This window comes from Eschrichtius robustus, chromosome 20 (assembly GCF_028021215.1).
Source record: "Eschrichtius robustus isolate mEscRob2 chromosome 20, mEscRob2.pri, whole genome shotgun sequence".
Taxonomy (NCBI): Eukaryota; Metazoa; Chordata; class Mammalia; order Artiodactyla; family Eschrichtiidae; genus Eschrichtius; species Eschrichtius robustus.
Window position 1 is genome coordinate 12,106,467 of NC_090843.1, and position 18,925 is coordinate 12,125,391.

Below are 18,925 nucleotides of genomic sequence, written 5' to 3' on the forward strand. Positions count from 1 at the left end.
TGGTCTCTATGCCACACGTGGGGGCTACATCTTCCCAAGGACAAACTACCACCAGACAGCATTAGGGGTGGGGAGGGACAGGACACAGCACATGCAGGGAAACTGCAGGCTGTGCCAGGCACTTATAGCAGCACAGCCTGCCAACATGTTGAACATGCCAGGAAAGGGGGTGGCAGGACCCCGAGTTATTTCCAAGCAGTACACTCCACTTGCTTGATTTCAGGGGCAGGGATGACGTTCCAGAACCTCATCACTTCACAGAACCAACAAGGTCAGCAGCCTGAGCCACAGAGAGGGCAGGACACTGCTGGTAAAAGTAGGCAAGCTCAGGGACGGAACTGGAGCCAGGTGCTGAGGGCCCACCGGCCCCAGTCCAGAAGCTAGGCTGGGCCTGCCTCTCCCCAGGGCCCCTTGGATATCAGTGGGCGGTGTTTCTTATATACTTGTTCAGAAAGCGATAAGCCAGTGGCCAAAAGGACAGAGTGGGTTGTTAAGGTGCGTGTGAAGGCTGGTAACTGAACATCAGGGGGAGCACCCCTGGCTGTCACTCGACAAGTGTCCCCTCCAGGCCTTGCTCCCCTTGCATCTGTGCAAGTCTAGGGGCTTCTGGGCATTATCCTTCACCTGCTGCCTGGTGGAGTGCACCTCACCCCCCACGCAGAGGCCAGGAGCAGCCACATGGCTGACGGAAAAGGTGCAGACAAGGCATGGAGGGAGGCCAGGCTCTGCTCCTCCAGTGGACGTTACACTGGGAGCACAGGACCGAGGAGCCTGGGCAGGAGGAGTGGGTCTCTACCCTTCAATACTCTAAACATGTCAGCAGAGAACAGTGATGTGTGGAGGGGAAAGTCATCAAGTCACCTGACAAGGTAGGCAAGCCAAGGCTCAGGGCAGGGAGAGGCCTTGGGGCCCAGGAAGGACAAACAGGGCGCTGGCGGTCGCTTCAGGTGCTTTTATTGGTTCAACTGCAGGGCTGGAGTCCAGGCAACGCTACTGCAAACCCAACCGACACACACCTGCAAGCCCCAAGTGGGAGCACTGGGAGCAGACTGGTTGGTGGAGGCTGGGCACCTAGTCCCCCCTCGCTGAGCTACGGTGCCTGGTGCCTGGTGCCATGAGAGGGTGTGTCCACACAAGGGCAGGTAGGGTGAAGGTGGAGACAGGGGCCTCTCCCCTATGCAAGAGGAGATGGCTAAGCTGCCTGGGCCAGAGCCTGCTGGCAGGGTACCCCCACTCCTTATGTTGACCCTCGACTCTCTTTGGACAAAATAAAGTGCATTACTGAACAAAGAGTGACTCAAAACCAGAAGCAGAGAAATCACAACACTTTTTCTTTAGCTAAAAGACAAAAGGAAACGAACTGTGCAGATGCCAGAACTTCAGGGTGAGAAGGACACTGGTCAAAGAAAAAAGGAAATTAGCTTGGTAGATAAAGACCAGAGCAAGTACAGGAGGAACGGCGGGGGCCGCGAGGTCTGAGGTCAGCGCCCTCCTGCTCCCCCTGCAGACTCACATCTGATCAAAGGAGCAGATGACTTGGGACAGATGGTCCTCCCAGCTTGCTGGCAGGTGGCCACAGATGAACTGGGGAAACAGGGGGCTCTGCACCTCCTGCCCCCCAGAACAGATCCGCTGTAGCCAGACCCAACCCCACTGGCCACTTGGTGTCCCACGCCAGGTGGACCTGGAGTGCCAGGCACAGCCCTTGCCACAGGTGAACACATGCCCAAGTGCTCTCTGTTCACAGGCCAAAGGCGAGGGAGGATCACACAGGCTTGCCTCCTGCCCTAGGACAGAGACATGAAGTCCCCAAGCAGCCTGTGTCTGGGTCAGCCTCTCCCATGGGTGGGTGCAGTGCAGCTCAGAGATACGGCTCTTGTTAAGGCAAAGAGGCATCAGGATGTCCATGGCTCCCGGGGAAAGGCCAGACCGGAGCCCAGCCACAGAGGAAACGCAGGGACCCCAGAGCACATGCAAAGTCTGACCACAACCTTTGTCCTGGGATAGCCTGGACCCATACCTCAGCACAGTATGTACTTTCCAACGTCCCCGCGGCAGCCCCACAGCTGCTGTACTGTGGCCTGGCCTGTACCGGGGCCACATCACCGTGCCAGAGGCCAGGGCCCGGGCAGGGCAACAGGAAGGAATGGTGTGTGGGGTGAAGGAGACCAGAGCTTCCAGCCCTGCCTGGGCCACCCAGCTCACCCCATGCAGGCCTGGTCAGCAGTGCTGGCCCCCCAGAGAGGCTGCCTGCTCAGTGGGAGCCAGCACTAGGTTCCTGCTTGGACTACCTGGGTCTGCACCTGTCCCAGCCGTGTGGCTTGGCAGGAAAGTCTCAGGCACTGAGGTTCATTTGTGAGAAGACCTGACTGTGGGTCCCCCGTCCACCCATCCAGCCTGCACACACCTCCAGGGACTCATTAAAGGAGGGACGAAGGTGGAAACTAGTCTCTCACTCTCCTTTTATGCAGTTTTTATCTTAAAAAAAATAAATAAAAGTCTTCTTTGCAGGAATTACTGATAACTGTTATTACAACCAAAGCAGACTTTAAAATCCCCCCTGGACGCTGGGTGAGAGCAGGAAAGGGCGGGCAGCAGATTCACCTGCAGACCAAGCGGACGGGAGACCAGCGAGCCCGTGGCCACGCATTTCCACCGCACGATGGCTACTGGAAGGGGAAGAGGTGGCCCTCACAGGCAGGGTCTGCCCCAGAGCAACGGGGTACAGAGGTCACCAAGAGCTCCCAACCAAAAACATGGGAGGGGCAGGAACCAAAAGCATCCAAAAGGAAGGAAAAAAGAAAGCTGGATGGTGCCAGCAAGCCCTCCCACCCCCTCAATTCCAGGTGATGATTTAGAGGCACCTAGTCCTTCTACCACAGTGGGAGCTGCTGCAGGGCATCCGGATGGGGCCATATGGTGCCTCCAGCAAGAGACTGGTATCAGCCCACAGAGCACCAGCCTGGCTCCCTCCCTCCAGGGAAGCCTGGTGCTGAGAAGCTTCATGGGTCAGAGACCCCCAGGGCAGCCGCCCCCGCCTCGCCTTCAGGGCTGCCTGCGGTGGGGCATGGCTGCAACAACCCTGGCTTCAGAGAGGGCTAGGGTGGGCCCAGTCTGGGCAGCAGGGCCCAGGAGCCCTAGGTCCTGGGGAGGCTGCACATCTCGCAGTGGCCGGTGCCTGGCTGGTTCATGAAGGTGCAGTGCTGACAGGCCCACATGGCGGCCGAGGTGGTGTGTGCAGAGCCCCCGACGGCTCCGTACTCGTGGAGACCTGGAAGCTGCACACCGACTGTGCCTGTGGAGCAGGAAGAGAAGCAGTGTTCATCATTTCTGTACTGGGAAGCTGTCCCACCCCATCTGAGAGCTCTGCACAGCTGCTTATCAGGGTAGGAGTGGACTCTAAAAGCAATGGCTGCGGGCGTGGACAGATGCGGCTTGAGAGCCCTACCGTGGGTCCCCTGCTCAAACACAGAACCCCGATAAGTAAAGCTGCTGTCTGCAGAGCGGCAAGCTGTCAGCTGTGGCCACTCATGCACCTGCCCACCCTCCTTGCTTGCTGTGTCAGTAGTTCCTTCCTTCTCACTGCTGAGCCGTAGAGCTCGGTGGGAACACCATCCCTGGTTATCTATCCCCCTCCTGATGGACAGATGGGTCATTGCCAGGTTTGAGCCACTGTGAACAAAGCTGCCATGAATATTCTTAAACAAATCTTGGTGTGGATCTGTGTTTGCATGTCTCTTGGGTAGCAGTGGGCTTGCTGGGTCATCCTCACTGGGGCGTGCGAGAGCTCCAGCTGCTCTGGGAGCTCGTGAGCACGCCATGCGGCCGGTGTTTGCATCTCAGCCACCCTCAAGACGTGTAGTGGTACCTCGTTTAGTTTTCATTCTTCTGATGACTGATGGTGACCATCACTGTAATTCTTTTTATGGAACATCTTCTGTGGAATATCTTCTCCCAGTCTGTTCCTTGCCTTTTCAAGTTTTTGACAGCATCTCTTGATGAGCCCAAGTGTTTCATTCTGATAAAGTCCAACTGACAAATCTTTTTTTTTTTTTTTTTAATAAATTTATTTATTTATGGCTGCACTGGGTCTTTGTTGCTGCGCACAAGCTTTCTCTAGTTGCGGCGAGTGGGAGCTACTCTTCGTTGTGGTGTGTGGGCTTCTCACAGCAGTGGCTTCTCTTGTTGCAGAGCATGGGCTCTAGGCCTGTGGGCTGCAGTAGTTGTGGCACTTGGGCTGAGTAGTTGTGGCTCGTGGGCTCTAGAGCGCAGGCTCAGTAGTTGTGGCGCATAGGCTTAGTTGCTCTGCAGCATGTGGGATCTTCCCGGACCAGGGCTCAAACCTGTGTCCCCTGCATTGGCAGGCGGATTCTTAACCACTGTACCACCAAGGAAGTCCTGAACAATTTTTGTTTGTTTGCTTTAATATTTATTATTTATTTGGTTGCACTGGGTCTTAGTTGAGGCTTGTGGGCTCCTTAGTTGCGGCAAGCGGATTCCTTACTTGTGGCATGCAAACTCTTAGTTGCGTCATGCATGTGGGATCTAGTTCCCCAACCAGAGATCGAACCCAGGCCCCCTGCATTGGGAGCGTGGAGTCTTATCCACTGCACCACCAGGGAAGTCCCCAAATGACCAATCTTTTATGGTCAGTGTTTTTCTCTGTCCTACCTCAAGGTTCTGAATATATTCAACTTGTTTTTTTGTGTTTGTTTTTTTACAGAAATCTTGCTTTATAGTTGTAGCTCTTACCGTTAGAGTCTATGACCCAGCCTGTATTGATTTTATATATGGGGTGTACTGTAGAAGTCAAGGTTCATTCTGCCCACACAGATATCCAGTTGTTTTGTCACATTTTCCTGAAAAGGGCATCTCCTCATTTAATTGCTCAGGTGCCCTTGTTATCACCCAATTCTCTCCGTCTGGACCATCAGTCTATTTATTCTCATGCCAACAGCATCCAGCCTTAAACACAGCAACCTTTTACTACTGAAAGCAGGCAGTGCACGTCCTCCAGCTTCATTCTTCTTTTTCCACGATTGTCTTCTAGGCCCTCTGCATCCCCAGATAAATTTTAATACTTCTTCCCCATCCTCCCCCTGCTAGCTAGCTAGCTAGCTAGCCAGCCAGCTAAATAAATAAACAAACAAATAAATGAATGACTGTATGTATGTATGTATATAAAACTGACATGTTAAAAATATCTTGTCTTCCAGTCCAGACAATGGGATTTCTTTCCCATTTGCTTAGCTCTTCTTCTGGCAAAGTGTTAAGTTTTCAGCAAAGAGCTCTTACGTAGCTTCCACTGACTATGTCCCGAGATCTCTCATGGTCTGTGACTTTGCATTTGTAAAGGGTACTCTATTGCTAATTTGTGTTACCAACCCTATGCAGTGACTGGAATTCCACGAGTAGTGTTATCTGTTGACAGCATTTGACAATCATGTAGCACTTTTTTAGCAAAGTGAGTGTCGGTGAACACCAGGTGCTCTCCCAACAGAGGCTGCAGGCAGCAGGTCCAGACAGTGTCACCCTGCTGCCGGAGGACTGACGCCTGACTCGGGCTTGGGTTTCCTCCCACCCTGTCTAAGTATGAGGCATGAAGCCAATGGGACCCAGCTCCTATGGGGTCGCTAGCTTTTCATTAGTGTCTAATGGGGATGGCAAAAGCAAGCCAAATGCTCAGACTGAAACCTTTCCTGATCTAGTTTTCCTTTCGCCCAACTGGGCCAATGCTTGTCCAGGATAACCTCTTAGCCAACCCGCCCCCTGTCCCAGCTTCCCTGTGTGCACTTTCTGGGCTGTGAGAGAGGGCCCCAAACTACTAAAGCTGCTGCAGTCAATGTTTGTGTGTGAAGCATCTGAAGAATAACACCAGGGGCTTGGAGAGCCCAGTACGTGGGAGAGTTGGACCAGGTGCTGAGATCCTGGCCGGCACCTCACCACTGTCCACCCAAGGACACAAGGCCGTGGGCTTCGCTGTAGGGAATTTGGTGGGAACAATGGGTCCTCTGTTTCAGAACGTGAGGGCAAGAAGAGTACATGGCACATCCTGCCCTTTTACTGTTTGGTTGTCAGAATCGTATAAAAAGAAAACTTAAGAAGAAGAACGACACAATGAATACCAAAGCTCCTCAACCCCTGAGCTTTTAGGTACTTAGTGTCGAGAGAAAATAAGAACCCTGCTGGACTCCCTGTGGCTTGGGTTCCACTGAGGGTTTCCTGGCTAATTTTGGCTCAAGTATCAGCCCACTAGATTGAGAAAATGTTTAAACACTTTTTTATATGTACTTTCATTGTTGTCTTCAGGGGGCGTTACAGTACTTCTCAAAGCCGCAGGGAAAAGGGCCGCCATGGTCACCCTCTCGAGCTCTCAGCTGGGGGGCTTGGTGGCCACGGCGCTGGCAGCGCGGGGGCAGCTCCCAAGGCTGATTGACAGAGGCACTCACCCGGGAGACACAAGATCCCCGAACTCTATTCTCTAACTCTTTTCCTCCTTATCCACCAAGAATGCTCTGAGAACTGATGGGAAAGGGGAAAAGAAAAGCCTGAGGAGTCCAGAAGGTCTCTGCACTCAGCACTTAGGTGAGTCTGAAGTTTCTGTTCATCTAAAACAATGACTTTCAAACTGCTCCTAAAATGCTTGAAGAATAGCGTATCTGGTATGTACGTGTACAAAAATCCATGGAACTGTATACCCAAGATCTGTGGCCTTTACACGTATGTTATAGTGATGAAAACATCTGTGGGCCTCGGCAGAGGTCTGCTTGTTCCTTTGCCCACGGCGCTGTCAGAAGGCATCTGGGGTCAGGTGTCCAGGGCCCGGGAAGAAGTACTGGAGCCCTGAAGGGCAGGAGTTGGGGCCCTGGCAATGGGGACCGCAGGAGGGTAAGACACTTACTGCAGAGCTGCTCGATGGTGGCCCACTGCTCAGACTTCTTCCACGTCTGGGCGAGCTCCTCATTTCTGGTCCTCACGGCCTCCAGCAGCAAGCTGATGCTGTCCTGCAAGAAGCCAAAAAAGAAGGTTCCAACTCGCTTCACTGACGGTAGATAGACTTGTTCACAAGTTTCTTTTTCCCCAACATCGAGACACACTTCAGAGGGAATTTCAAAAATCTCACAGGCTGTCACTATGAAATGCAAAACACCACACACTTAGGTTTATAAATACAAGTGCTAAATTCTTCCCAGAGATCCCCAGGTTGGCTGCTGTGCTACTCTGTGTCCCAGGCTGGCTGTGCTCCACCCCCCTAGGTAATCACAGCTCACAGCCCTTCTCCTGAGGGCCTGGGTGGATGGGCAGGAGCCTCATGGCCGTGAGGCCCACCCTCATCCCTCACACCCTCCTTGGCCCTCTGTTTTCTCCATCACGTCTGTATCTCAATACACTCTGCATCCTAGGCCTCCAGGGTCAAAGTGAAGAGAACTAAATAGTTTTTATAATGAGAGACTTCGAAAGCCTTCCAGGGGCTCTCAGGCAGTATCTACAGAAAATGCTTCCTAACAAGTGACTGCAGAACAGTACATGTTTTCCAGGGAGAAGGCCCTAAGCTTTCACCACCTCCCCAACCGGAGGGGCAGCAGCTGAGCCGGGGGCTGGAGGTGCAACTCTCTGCGCTTAACAGGGAAAGCAAAGCCCGTGAAAAGTTTTGGGGTGCCTGGTGTCAAGTATCAGAAGTGGGTAGTTTGGACAAAACACAGACACAAGATATAAGAACAGCTACAGGCCACCTGACATAGAAAAGCAGTGGGAGGAAGGAGCCTCTCCTTTCTACTCTGTCACCACGCAGAAATGCATTTCCTTGGGTCCCAGGCAGGAAAAGGGCCAAAGTAAAAGGACAGCCACGACACAACCCATGCAAGGGGCTTCCCGGCTGGACCCGCTGGCCCTGTGCTGCTCAGAGAGCAGCCGCCATCTGTAACACTCGCCCTCATCTCCCCCAGCAGCATGTCTTAAAAACGCCAACTGTGCAGCTGTGTGCCTGGGGCCTGGACGCTGGCCAACCTTCTGGGCCAAGGTGATAAACTGGAGCTGATTCGGGAAGAGGGGAGAGAGATCGGGAAGAAGCAGAGGCTGGGATTCTCAAACTGTTCCAACAGGAATTTTTAAATTGTTGGATCCCTCATGTTCCCGCTAGAAGGACACAGAGCTAAGTGGCCTCTGCGTCCCACGTGTTTCTAACAAACGGAAGAACTGTCCTCCATCACAGAGGGCAGACACTTTTGAACAAGCTGTTCCAGTGCAAACGCTAAAAGTGAAAAATTCACCTTTCTATCAAGGCCTTTGTGCAAAGCTGCTGCCCACAGGACAGGTTAAGGGGGACTTAGCTGCTCTGGTGCTGCCCAGCGTGCTCTCGTCTGAGGAGTGGAAGCCCACTTGGCCCGTACCTGCAGAGGCATGACGTCATTGGTGACCAGGAATAGCAGGAGGTGGAAATCCGAGATAGTGTCCAGGAACACGGATGAGGTGTTCTGGGACAGGTAGGTGGCCAGGCTGTGGAAGTCCTGGTGCGCCAGGTATGGGGGGAGACAGACAAGAGCACCCGTTAGTCCCAAGCCAGAGTTGCAGGAGAGCCACTGTCCTACAAAGATGGAACTGAACACGTTCGGCGCTGATAGATGGGCCTCCCTGTCTCCTTCCAGAACCACATACTGGGAGCCATGGACAGAGGAATGCACACTTGCAGAATAAGCTGTGGCCTCATCTCCCAGGAGAACACTCTCAGTACATCTGACTTATGGAAGAGTGTAAGCAACATGTCTGTGAAGCTGACCCAGCTGTGAGACATGTTCAAACTCACCTCTGGGGGCCAGTGGGAGTGGGAAGGGCCACTGCGGGGCTGGGAGAAGCCCCGTCTGTCTAGGTACATTGTTGATCCAGGGCAGCACGGTAGTGAGGAGTAGGAATTGGGGGGCGGTGGGGAGGATTACGTGACACTAACACTTTCAACAGGAGTGAAAGCGGGAGACTCATGAGTGCCACCCTAGTCAGTGGCTCTGCACCTCCACAAGCATCTGGGCAGATGGGCAGTGAGGAAACCAAAGCATCAGAGAGGCCTTGTACACTAATCACAGCTTCAGAAGACAATCTCACTGTACACATTCTTTAACCAGGCCCCTTTCTGTAGTGCCTGTTATCAACCTGGGATGTGTGTTCACAGACCATTGATGTGGCAGGACAAGGCAGTCACAGCAGTTCTGATCGGGCCTGATGTGCAGGTGAGAGCCAAGGTGGCCAGGCCACATGAGGCCCCACGGCTTGGATGGTGCCTGAGAAACATGGCAGGGTGATGAGGTAGGGGGCAGAGCACACAGCAAAGTGAGACACTGTCACAAAAGACAACGCTTACCAACAATCAATAACGTTGTTGGGAGAGGACAAAAACTGGCCAATAAAACAGGCCCCCTGAGAATGGTCCTTCCGGCAAATCCACAGGCCTGAGGACTTACAGGGATTTGCCTCTGTGCTCATCCACTGCCCCTACCCTGGAGAGGGCTCATGTGATCAGCACTGTCTTAGAAAAAGGCCTAGCCAGGTTTTGTCACAAAAACAAATCAGGAGAGTCAGAAAGCTTGGTACTTTCTAGAAAAACAATAGTGACACTAGATAAACAAACAGTAGTGACTCTAAATTATGTTTCTAAAGACAAAGAGCTTACCTGTGTCTCACCCAATACATCCCGGTTTTCAATAGGAAATGGATTTTGTGAAATAGAAAAAGTATAAACTGGATCCTTGGGGAAAGTTGTTGTGATCTAATGAATGAAAACACAAATCTGTGATAAATTAATTGTGCTATAAAGAAGGGTGTGGGCCCTGAGCACACCCCTCCCTGGAGCCCTGAGCTGCTCACAGCAGCAAGAGTCCTAACTGTTCTACACTGAAGGGAATGCTTAACTATTAGGACAGCCCCTAAATGAAAACTCTGAAACTGTGACTCTGGAAGGCAAACGGAAGAATCATTTTTCATGACTGGTAAGATCATGGTGCCTGTGGGCAGGTTCCTAACTCCAGCCCCACTAGGACGGCCTCTCACACAGCTGCTCTCCTGCTGCCGCGGGTGAACTAGACAGTGGGCCACGGGAAAGAGCACAGGTGTGAGCACCATCTCAGGAGCTGACTCTGTTCCTGTCATCGGGTCTGGAGGGCATGTGCAGAACCAGCCCCTGATGGTTTTGAGAGCCACAGTGCCCTCCAGCAAGCTGGCTGAAGCCTTCTGAATTCCCAGGCACCACTCCATGGAGCCAGGGCATATCCAGGCAGGAAGAGAAGCAAGGCTGCTGAGATGCAGGCATGGCTCTCGCCTGAAGATGGCTGGAGTCAGGAGCTTGTGTCCAAAGGGGAGCCTAAGCCCTTCATTTGGCTCAGACATGCTTCAGTAACGACAGAGGGGATTTTAAATCCAACAATCAATAGAAACTACAGGGACAGTGGCAAATGTGCAAGAATCAATACAAATACAGTTTCTCATTCCTCCTGGCAGACGCCCCTCCCCAAAAACGCACCCAAGTGTAAGCCATCAGCAGCCATCTTTTGGTTGACACAGCTTTTCCTCTGCAATATAACACTAGCAGCAGCAGATTATACCTCGTCCAGATTTAGCGTAGCTATTCTGGTTCCTTCGGGACTATTTCTAAAGAATGAAAATGTTGCTCTGGCCTGTTTTCTGCATCAGTGAAGGCAGCGAGCTGTTCCAGGCCTGCTGGCCCAGGACCTGCTGTGACCGTGCCAGCGCTGTGAACGGTAAGCAGATAAAAGGAGTGGACCAGCAACAATAGTAGACCCACTAGTTAAGTAAATGTGGAATTAAGGGAAGTATCTGTTAGACCTGTAATTGCAACAGACCTTGGAGAGCAACAGAACCAAGGTTCACACGGCAGTCTGTGCACATCCCAGATGCCGGGGGAGAGGATGCAGGGTGGTGAGCACTTTGTTTTGTGCTCAAACCCTCTCCCTACCCAGCCTGCCTCGTCACCTAGCTGACGCCTGGCCACCTGCAGAGCACCTCTGCAGAAGCCTGGAAGAGCCGCCTGGTCATGAGGTTTAGTCATCAGATGCCCTGGTCAGGTGGGGGTCTGGGGCCGGGCGAGGAGCTGAGCACACCTGTCTGGGCACGTGCTCCAACCTCCTTCCACAGTAAGAGAGCGCTTGGGTATCACAGGGTGGAATGCTCTCCCATCAACCAAACACTATGGTGACAACCACTAAGGCAAGAACTTAGCTCCTTCGTGAAAGGAAAGGGATGGGGAGGCCACTGGGAGAGAAGACCTCAGGAAGCTGGCTTTAAATCACGCAGACTCCTCCTAAGTGTATGCTCCATCAATCTGTTTTCATCTTAATTACACCCTAGGTAGTCTAAAAAGCAGATGCCTTTATGGCCTAGGTAATAAATATGTTCTCAGGAGCTGTCAGTTGGAATGGAGCGTTGGCGGGCTCAGCTCTCAGGGACCCACTGCTCCAAATGCAATGATACTTTATAGCGTGAATCATATGCCCATCCTAGTCCAAATGCAGCCCGAATTCATCCTGGCAGGCAGCAATTAGGAGATGAGCCGCCTCCCGTACCCTTTGGACAGAGTGCTGACTACTGCAAATGCATCAGGCTCTAGTCCTGCAGCACGCACTCCCCTCTGCACTGTGGCCACATCTCCGTGAGCAGAGCACACCCCCAGAAAGGAGCCGAGACTTGGGGAAGGCATGTCGGTACCAGGTATTCTTGGCTCCTGGAGTGCCCCCCAGGAGACCATGCTGCCCCCACGAGTGGGCCTCTGAGCTGTGGCAGCTGAGCTGTGGCCAGGGCAGCACCTGTGCACAGAGCCAGGGAGAGGCTCGCTGACCTCCAGAGGCTGCTTGGCCTTGTTGGTGGTCCTTTGCTACACTTTAGGTTGGGAGAAGTTAACCCTTTAAATTGTTTTTAAAGGAAATAAAAAACTAAAAGCCCTTAAGGTTTCTAGCTTTTCAGGGATGCCAGGAGCTCAGTGACTCAAAACACCTCTGGATGCCTGTCCTGTGCAGGCAGAGGAGCAGGTATTCAAGCCGCCGCCCTTGCGAGGCCACCCCCCGCCGTCCTGACCTCCAGTGGGGAGATGACACACACTTACATCTATGATCAGATACTCCACGGGCAGGGGGCGAGCCAGCTGGGTAATCTCGTTGCCAAACTTGTCTATGTCCTGAAACACAAGACAAAGGTCCAGGGCATGAGTGCAGGTGTGCCGACCTGTGACAGGTTTTCCATTCACATGCTTGTCTCACCCCTTAAATTACTACAATTCTTGTTGAAGTGTATCAAAAGCAGAGAGGAAAATGTGCACATTTTTGCAGTGAGTCCACCTTCCATCACTTCTTGGAGCTCTCGATGACGGCCACGACTCAAGAAAGAAGCCTTGGGGGCTTCCCTGGTGGCGCAGTGGTTAAGAATCTGCCTGCCAATGCAGGGTACACGGGTTCGAGGCCTGGTCCGGGAAGATCCCATATGCTGCGGAGCAACTAAGCCCATGCGCCACAACTACTAAGCCTGTGCTCTAGAGTCCGTGAGCCGCAACTACTAAGCCCACGCACCACAACTACTGAAGCCCGCCGCGCCTAGAGCCCATGCTCCGCAGCAAGAGAAGCCACTGCAATGAGAGTCCCGCGCACTGCAACGAAGACCCAACGTAGCAACAAACAAACAAGCAAATACATATATATACACACACACACACACACACACACACACACACACACACACATATATATAAAAGCAGCCTTGCTCTTGACCATGGGGGTCTCCACCCACCAGCCTGGTGCTAAAGCAGTGGAGACACAGACCCTGGGCTCCCACCCCGTCAGGCCACATCTGTGCCACTCCTCCTCTATAAGCTCTCCTAGTCTCACACCTGAATGCTAACTCTTAACAACCTTACACACACCTCTGAAAACCCAACTTCATGTAAACTTAATCCTTATACATTAATAAAATAAACACACACACAAATCAGTACACATACACACAAATACGCAGACATGGAAAACCTCCACCACCAACCTGTCAAAGTCTAAACTTGTTTTTGCTTTATCAGATGCATGGAACATAAAGTTTAATTATGGGGAAAAATGGCCAGCATATGTTCATTTATCATAAAATGACAATTAGATCTGATTTATGTCAAACTTGCTGAGTTCAAGCACAGCTCTAGAAATAAATTCATAAGAACCAACACTTTTCATTAAAGATTCTGCAAGAGGGGGTCATATTTTCTATCTAAATCATCACTTAACATTATATAAATCATTCATTGAGTCATATATAAATTATACACCCATAATTTCCAATTATGGGGCCTTCCATAAAAGTTTATGTTTATTAAAGCTCTCACACCCTAATGGATGTCAAGCAGATCTCCCTGAGGCATGCAGGTGACACAAAGCCACCCCTAGCACATCACACTTTCCGGGGATGTCAGAGGCCCATGCCATCCTTTGAGACAACCTTCTCAGGCTGTCCTACATTAAACCGAGTCCATTATCCTAACAGGAATTCCAGAGGCTCCATGTGGCCCTGCTCCTTTTTTTTTTCCCCCAGAAATTAAACTCTCTGGTCCGCAGCACATCTCAGATTATCCACACCTTCCCTACCTTTTCTCTGTTCACAACCCAGAGAGCTGCTAGCAAGAACCTGCCCCTCTGCCCTTCCAGAAAACGGTCCAAATACATCTAACCAAACACATCTAAGCCAGCTACACAGGGAGCAGGAGCACCATCAAAGGACAGGTTCCTGGAAACGATGTCCGTTCTGTCTGTCTGCCTTCCTTTGAGGTTGGAATACTGTCCCTTCCACCTGGGCAAGAGTCCCTGGTCCTTCCGCATGCTCGTTGCTGCAGCAGGTAGGCTGGGCCTGGCTTTCCGTGGCTCTACCAGCTTTGACAGTGGCAGCCCAAGGTATGAGGCCTGCTGAGTGGGTCCTGGGGCCCCAGAAGCGGTAGTTTCTCACTGGAAGAAATACGGTAGGAGGCGGGAATCAAACCCAATCCAACTAAATCACCATTTCCAAAAATAAACGCTTGCCCCTACAAGAAACAACCTGCAACAATTCACACATAATTAGCCCGTCTGGAATTCATCTTCAAATCTAATTAAGCTCTAATATGCAGAGACATTTTCCCAGCACCTGTTCGCTTTAATCTTCCCCTCTAGGGATGATTCTTGTTAAATGCCCCCCTCTCTTTTCTGTGTGTCATGCTATTCTCTTTCAAATTTAACTACCCCACTGCATCCTTCTGCTCCCCAAGAAAATAAAGGTGCTGCATCCCCTTCTCTTCCCTGGAGGAAAAGCAGGTACCTTCTATCTCTCCCCCATGCCTTCACTCAAATGTTTTTGCCAACCAAGCCCTAGCCCCATACACCATTTTAAAAGGCAATTACTTTTTATGGGCGTTAGCAAATGTCAGGCAGAATACACTAGAAGGAAGACATCTTAATTCTTAGTTTGGCAGCCGCCAAAGTGTCAGCAGTTTTATCTCCACCTGGAGCAAGACACTGGGAGAGTCAGAAATTGAGGTCCCTGGTGCCTCGCTACCTGCTGTCGGCCATGTCTGGAAACATCAACAAGAAATCCAGGGATCTCTGTCTTTGTTAGCTCAAAGGCAGGCAGGCTTTGTGCCAGGACAACAGCAAACTCCACTTACTGGGTGGCACCATCTTGCTTTGGAAAAGGAAAATGAAATCCTTAATGTATTGCTTTTCTTCTTACAAAACTGGCAAGAAGGTAACAAGTGAAACTAGCAGTTTGAGACTTCACAGAATAAAGCGAGAAAAAAAGTTCTCAGGACAAAGTCTCCTAAAGAATCCCATTTAGGACTCCCCTGGTGGCGCAGTGGTTAAGAAGCCACCTGCCAATGCTGGGGACACGGGTTCGAGCCCTGGTCCGAGAACATCCCACGTGCCACGGAGTAACTAAGCCCTCAACTACGGAGCCTGCGCTCTAGAGCCTGCATGCTGCAACTACTGAGCCCGCGTGCTGCAACTACTGAAGCCCACGTGCCTAGAGCCCGTGCTCCGCAACAAGAGAAGCCACCGCAATGAGGAGCCCGCGCACCGCAACAAAGACCCAATGCAGCCAAATAAAAAAATAATAAAAAATTTAAAAATTAAAAAAAATAAAAGCACTAAAAGAAAATGTAGGTAAATATACAGCTTTGAGGTAAAGAATTACTTCCTAAGTATGATGACAAAGGCAGGAATTACAATGAAAAAGGATTAAGGTACCTTTGAAATCACAAAATGTTACACCTTACTTTGTATGAAAAGTAGAAAGAAAATGATATCCTGGCATGTGTCTGCAACATATGACAAAGGGTTAATGTACAAAACTTCACAAACGAATGCGAAAGTGATGAACCACCTTACAAATACCTCAGGGCACACAGAGGCGATTCATAAAGAAAACACCCACACACACAGGAGACTTGGGACAGAGTGAGTGCAGAGCGTGGGGTCCTGAGAGCAGGGCTCAGGCAGGCGAGCAGACAAGCGCAGGGCTGGCCTGCGGCACAGTCTGAGCATGTAACTGCAGCCTTCTCGGAGGAACTTTGGGAGACCACACGAAACCCTTGAAATATATGCTATCCTTTGACAAAACAATGCTTGGAATGGTTTGTTTGGAATGTCTCAAGTAACTCAGCACACACATGGAGTGAGCTTCTGGATGAGCCACAAAGCACTTCTGGTAAGTGCCAGATGCCGGGACAAACCCGTGTCGGGCTGAGGACAGGTCAGTAAATGATGGCTAGGACAGAGAAGACTCCACAGTCCCCCCCAGAGAGCGCCAGTCCCCTCCACAGCCGCGACGCCGCAGCTGCCTGCACGCTCTCTCCTCCCCACTGCAGCCATCTGTCAACTCTTCCAGCTCCTCAGCACTGAGCCCACAACCACCCTTCATGCCAGGAACCACCCTGCTGCCCCTCCGCCTGGGCAGCTGCCTAAGAGCAGTGTTCCCTGGGGTCTCCAAGACCCTCTTTGTCCACTGAACAGTCTCAGCTTCTCTCCTCTACTTCCAAGGCTTTAATTTGGGGTTTCTGGGCAGATAACTGTGAAAAGGCACCCTCGGTCCGTACCTCTTGACCTCCTTCCAGTCCCACCGCATCAAACTTCAAACACGGGCGCCTGAACTCACCCCACCCACCCCCTGCTCTCACCACTACTCATCTAGGTTTACAACTCCAGCACCCACCACTCACCCAAACCAGAGACCCAGTTCCATCCTGGCCTCGCTGGGACCGTGCAAGGCCCACGGGGCTCTTGGCTCCAGGACACCCTCTCCATCCCCAAACTCCATGGGGAGCAGACACATGTCACCTGGACTGTGGCACCAGCCTTCTCACTGGCCACCAGACTCTGTACCCAGAAAGAATCTTCCACACCGGGGAGCTCCCTCCCCACAGCCTGGCCTTCAGCTCCTCCAGCCGCACCTCACACTGGAGCACCTCACACTGGACGGTAGGCCCACCGCACATCTCTCTCCTGCTGCCCCTCCTGGATCGGCCCTGGCATTTGATACTCACGTTGCTGCAAAAGCTTCCTGCCTCCAGACCCCTCTTCACGCCACATCCAGCAAGATCGTTCCAGAATCACCTTCCATCTTTCTTTCTTTGGCTTCTCACTGCCCACCACCCCCATCACATGCACACTCCAGCTAGACTGAGCCTGGGCCCCCTAGATGCACCATGCCCTCTGGACGTGTGGCCCCCAGATGGGCTTCCTCCCCACCTGGCTAACTTCCACGCCGCACTGGACACCTCAACAGCCACCAACAGACCACCTGGGAAGAGAGGACGATTGTGACTTGCTCATCACTGTAGCCCCGGGGTCTGGCGAGGGACCCGGCACCGTATCCACAGCTGGACTGAGTGCAGAGGCTGCGGTCCCAGGGGCAAGGCCTTGTCAACGTCCACGTGTCCATGCATGCACGCGGGGTGCTAGAAGGACAGGTGAAGGCAGGTGTTGGGGTGTCTATTTGCTTATTAACCTGTAATGCAGGATTTCCCATAATAAATATACATTTGATTTCACATTAATAAAATGTTCTGAGTTAATATTTAGAAGGCTTGCACTCCTAATGCACACGGAACCATCCACCTCACTGTCCTGCTGCCCAGCCCCAAGCATCCCCCCGCCGGCTGCCTAGATCCTCGCTCCAAAACCCTCCTCTGTGTGCACCTCTCCCCACCTTTACAGGAGATGCTCCCCGGCCATTCTTTCACTGGCTGCACGGAACTTCCCAGGACAGACAGATCAGAGCTGTAGACAAGGGTGGACCCTCAAGCTTTCCACCCCCGTCTCCTATGTGAACGCACATACAAACGTGTATACGTACAGGCATCAACATCTACAGGTGTGCCTTTAAAAAACAAAAAGTTAATTGGGATTTTACTGTATATAGATACATTTACAATTTTACATCATGAGTTTTATCCCATATCTTCAAGTAATTTTCAAACACACACCTTTAGTGATCACAGAATATCCCACCGTATAGATGTATTATAATTTAATGCCCCTGTTACTAGACATTTAGATTGCTTTAAGTTTTTGTTACCACAGATAACACCATGATGAACAGCCTTAGACAAATATGGGTACGTGTCCTGTTTACAAGGTATATTTTAAATCCAACCCCAAAGCCCACAGGAGGACTAAAAGGATTACTTAAATGTTTGCTTTCATAGGTCTCTTTGCTCAAACTGATATTTTCCTGAAACGTATGAGAAATGAGTGTCTCAAATCCTACAGGGCTATAAACAATCCTGGGAAGCCCTTCTAGCCTGCTCTCACTAACGGGCAAGTGAGCAATCTAAGAAAACAGCAGCATGATTAAGGAAATAACGTGTTCCATGACAAAAGGGAGCTCTCTTCTTAAGGGCAAGAAGCTTACAAGACATGGAAATAAAAAGCAAATTTCCAACCTGATAAAGGCTACTACAAAAAAACCCACAGCAAACTCACAGTTTATGATGAAATCCCGAAAGCACCTCCTTTACAATTAAAAACGAGACAGAAGTGTTGATCACTGGACATTGTTCCAGAAGCCCTAGCCAGCATGAGGAGTGAAAATGAAGGGAAGGGAGAAAAAGAACTGTCACTCCTGGATAATACACTCATCTGTGTAGAGAACCCAGAACACACATACAAATTAGAGGAACAAGTAACAGACAGCTGAGCTGCCAAATGGTAGTTTTTATAATACGTAGAAACTATAAAGTACCTAGAAACAATCTAACAAACGATGGACAAGACTTTCAAGGAGAAAAATCCTAACTTTCTGAGAGACGTCAAAGAACAAGAAACAAAGGGCAGCATCACACACATTTCGGGGAGTGGGGTGGGGTGGGGTGGGCGATGACCTCTGGGCGTGACCTATTTGTTTTGTGCAACCTGCAGGCAAGTCTCCATGAAGGAGTGGAGGGTCAGGAACAGTCAGAGCTCGGGAAGAAAAGCAGGGAAGGGCTGTGATGGATCAGGGACGAAGAGTAAAGTTACAGTGACTCGGACAGTGCGACATTGGTGCTGGCTGAGGAACACCGGCCAGTAGTGGACAGAAGGGAGGACAGAGACACAGCCACGATCACAGAGACGACTGGTAATGGAAAGGCACCTCAGATCAACAGAGAAAGAAGAGGGTTTTTCCCAATAAATGGTGTTCAGACAGTATATGACTAAAAAAAAATTAAGAAGGAAACTAGGGGGCTTCCCTGGTGGCGCAGTGGTTGAGAATCTGCCTGCTAATGCAGGGGAGACAGGTTCGAGCCCTGGTCTGGGAGGATCCCACGTGCCGCGGAGCAGCTGGGCCCGTGAGCCGCAGCTGCTGAGCCTGCGCGTCTGGAGCCTGTGCTCCGCGACAGGAGAGGCCGCAGCGGTGAGGGGCCCACGCACTGCGATGAAGAGTG

The 18,925-nt window shown here is 51.4% G+C and overlaps 1 protein-coding gene across 1 annotated transcript in view; it reads right to left on the reverse strand.

The window, feature by feature from the left end:
• Positions 1–937: 937 nt before the first annotated feature.
• NPLOC4 (NPL4 homolog, ubiquitin recognition factor) overlaps positions 938–18,925 on the reverse strand; it is a 56,215-nt gene continuing 38,227 nt past the window's right edge. Inside the window, exons 13-17 of the mRNA XM_068529916.1 lie at positions 12,104–12,175; positions 9,662–9,757; positions 8,391–8,507; positions 6,902–7,004; positions 938–3,295 (exon numbers count right to left, since the gene is read on the reverse strand). Coding sequence (XP_068386017.1) covers positions 3,138–3,295; positions 6,902–7,004; positions 8,391–8,507; positions 9,662–9,757; positions 12,104–12,175 — 546 coding nt within the window. The 3' untranslated portion in view covers positions 938–3,137. The remainder of the gene's footprint in view (positions 3,296–6,901; positions 7,005–8,390; positions 8,508–9,661; positions 9,758–12,103; positions 12,176–18,925) is intronic.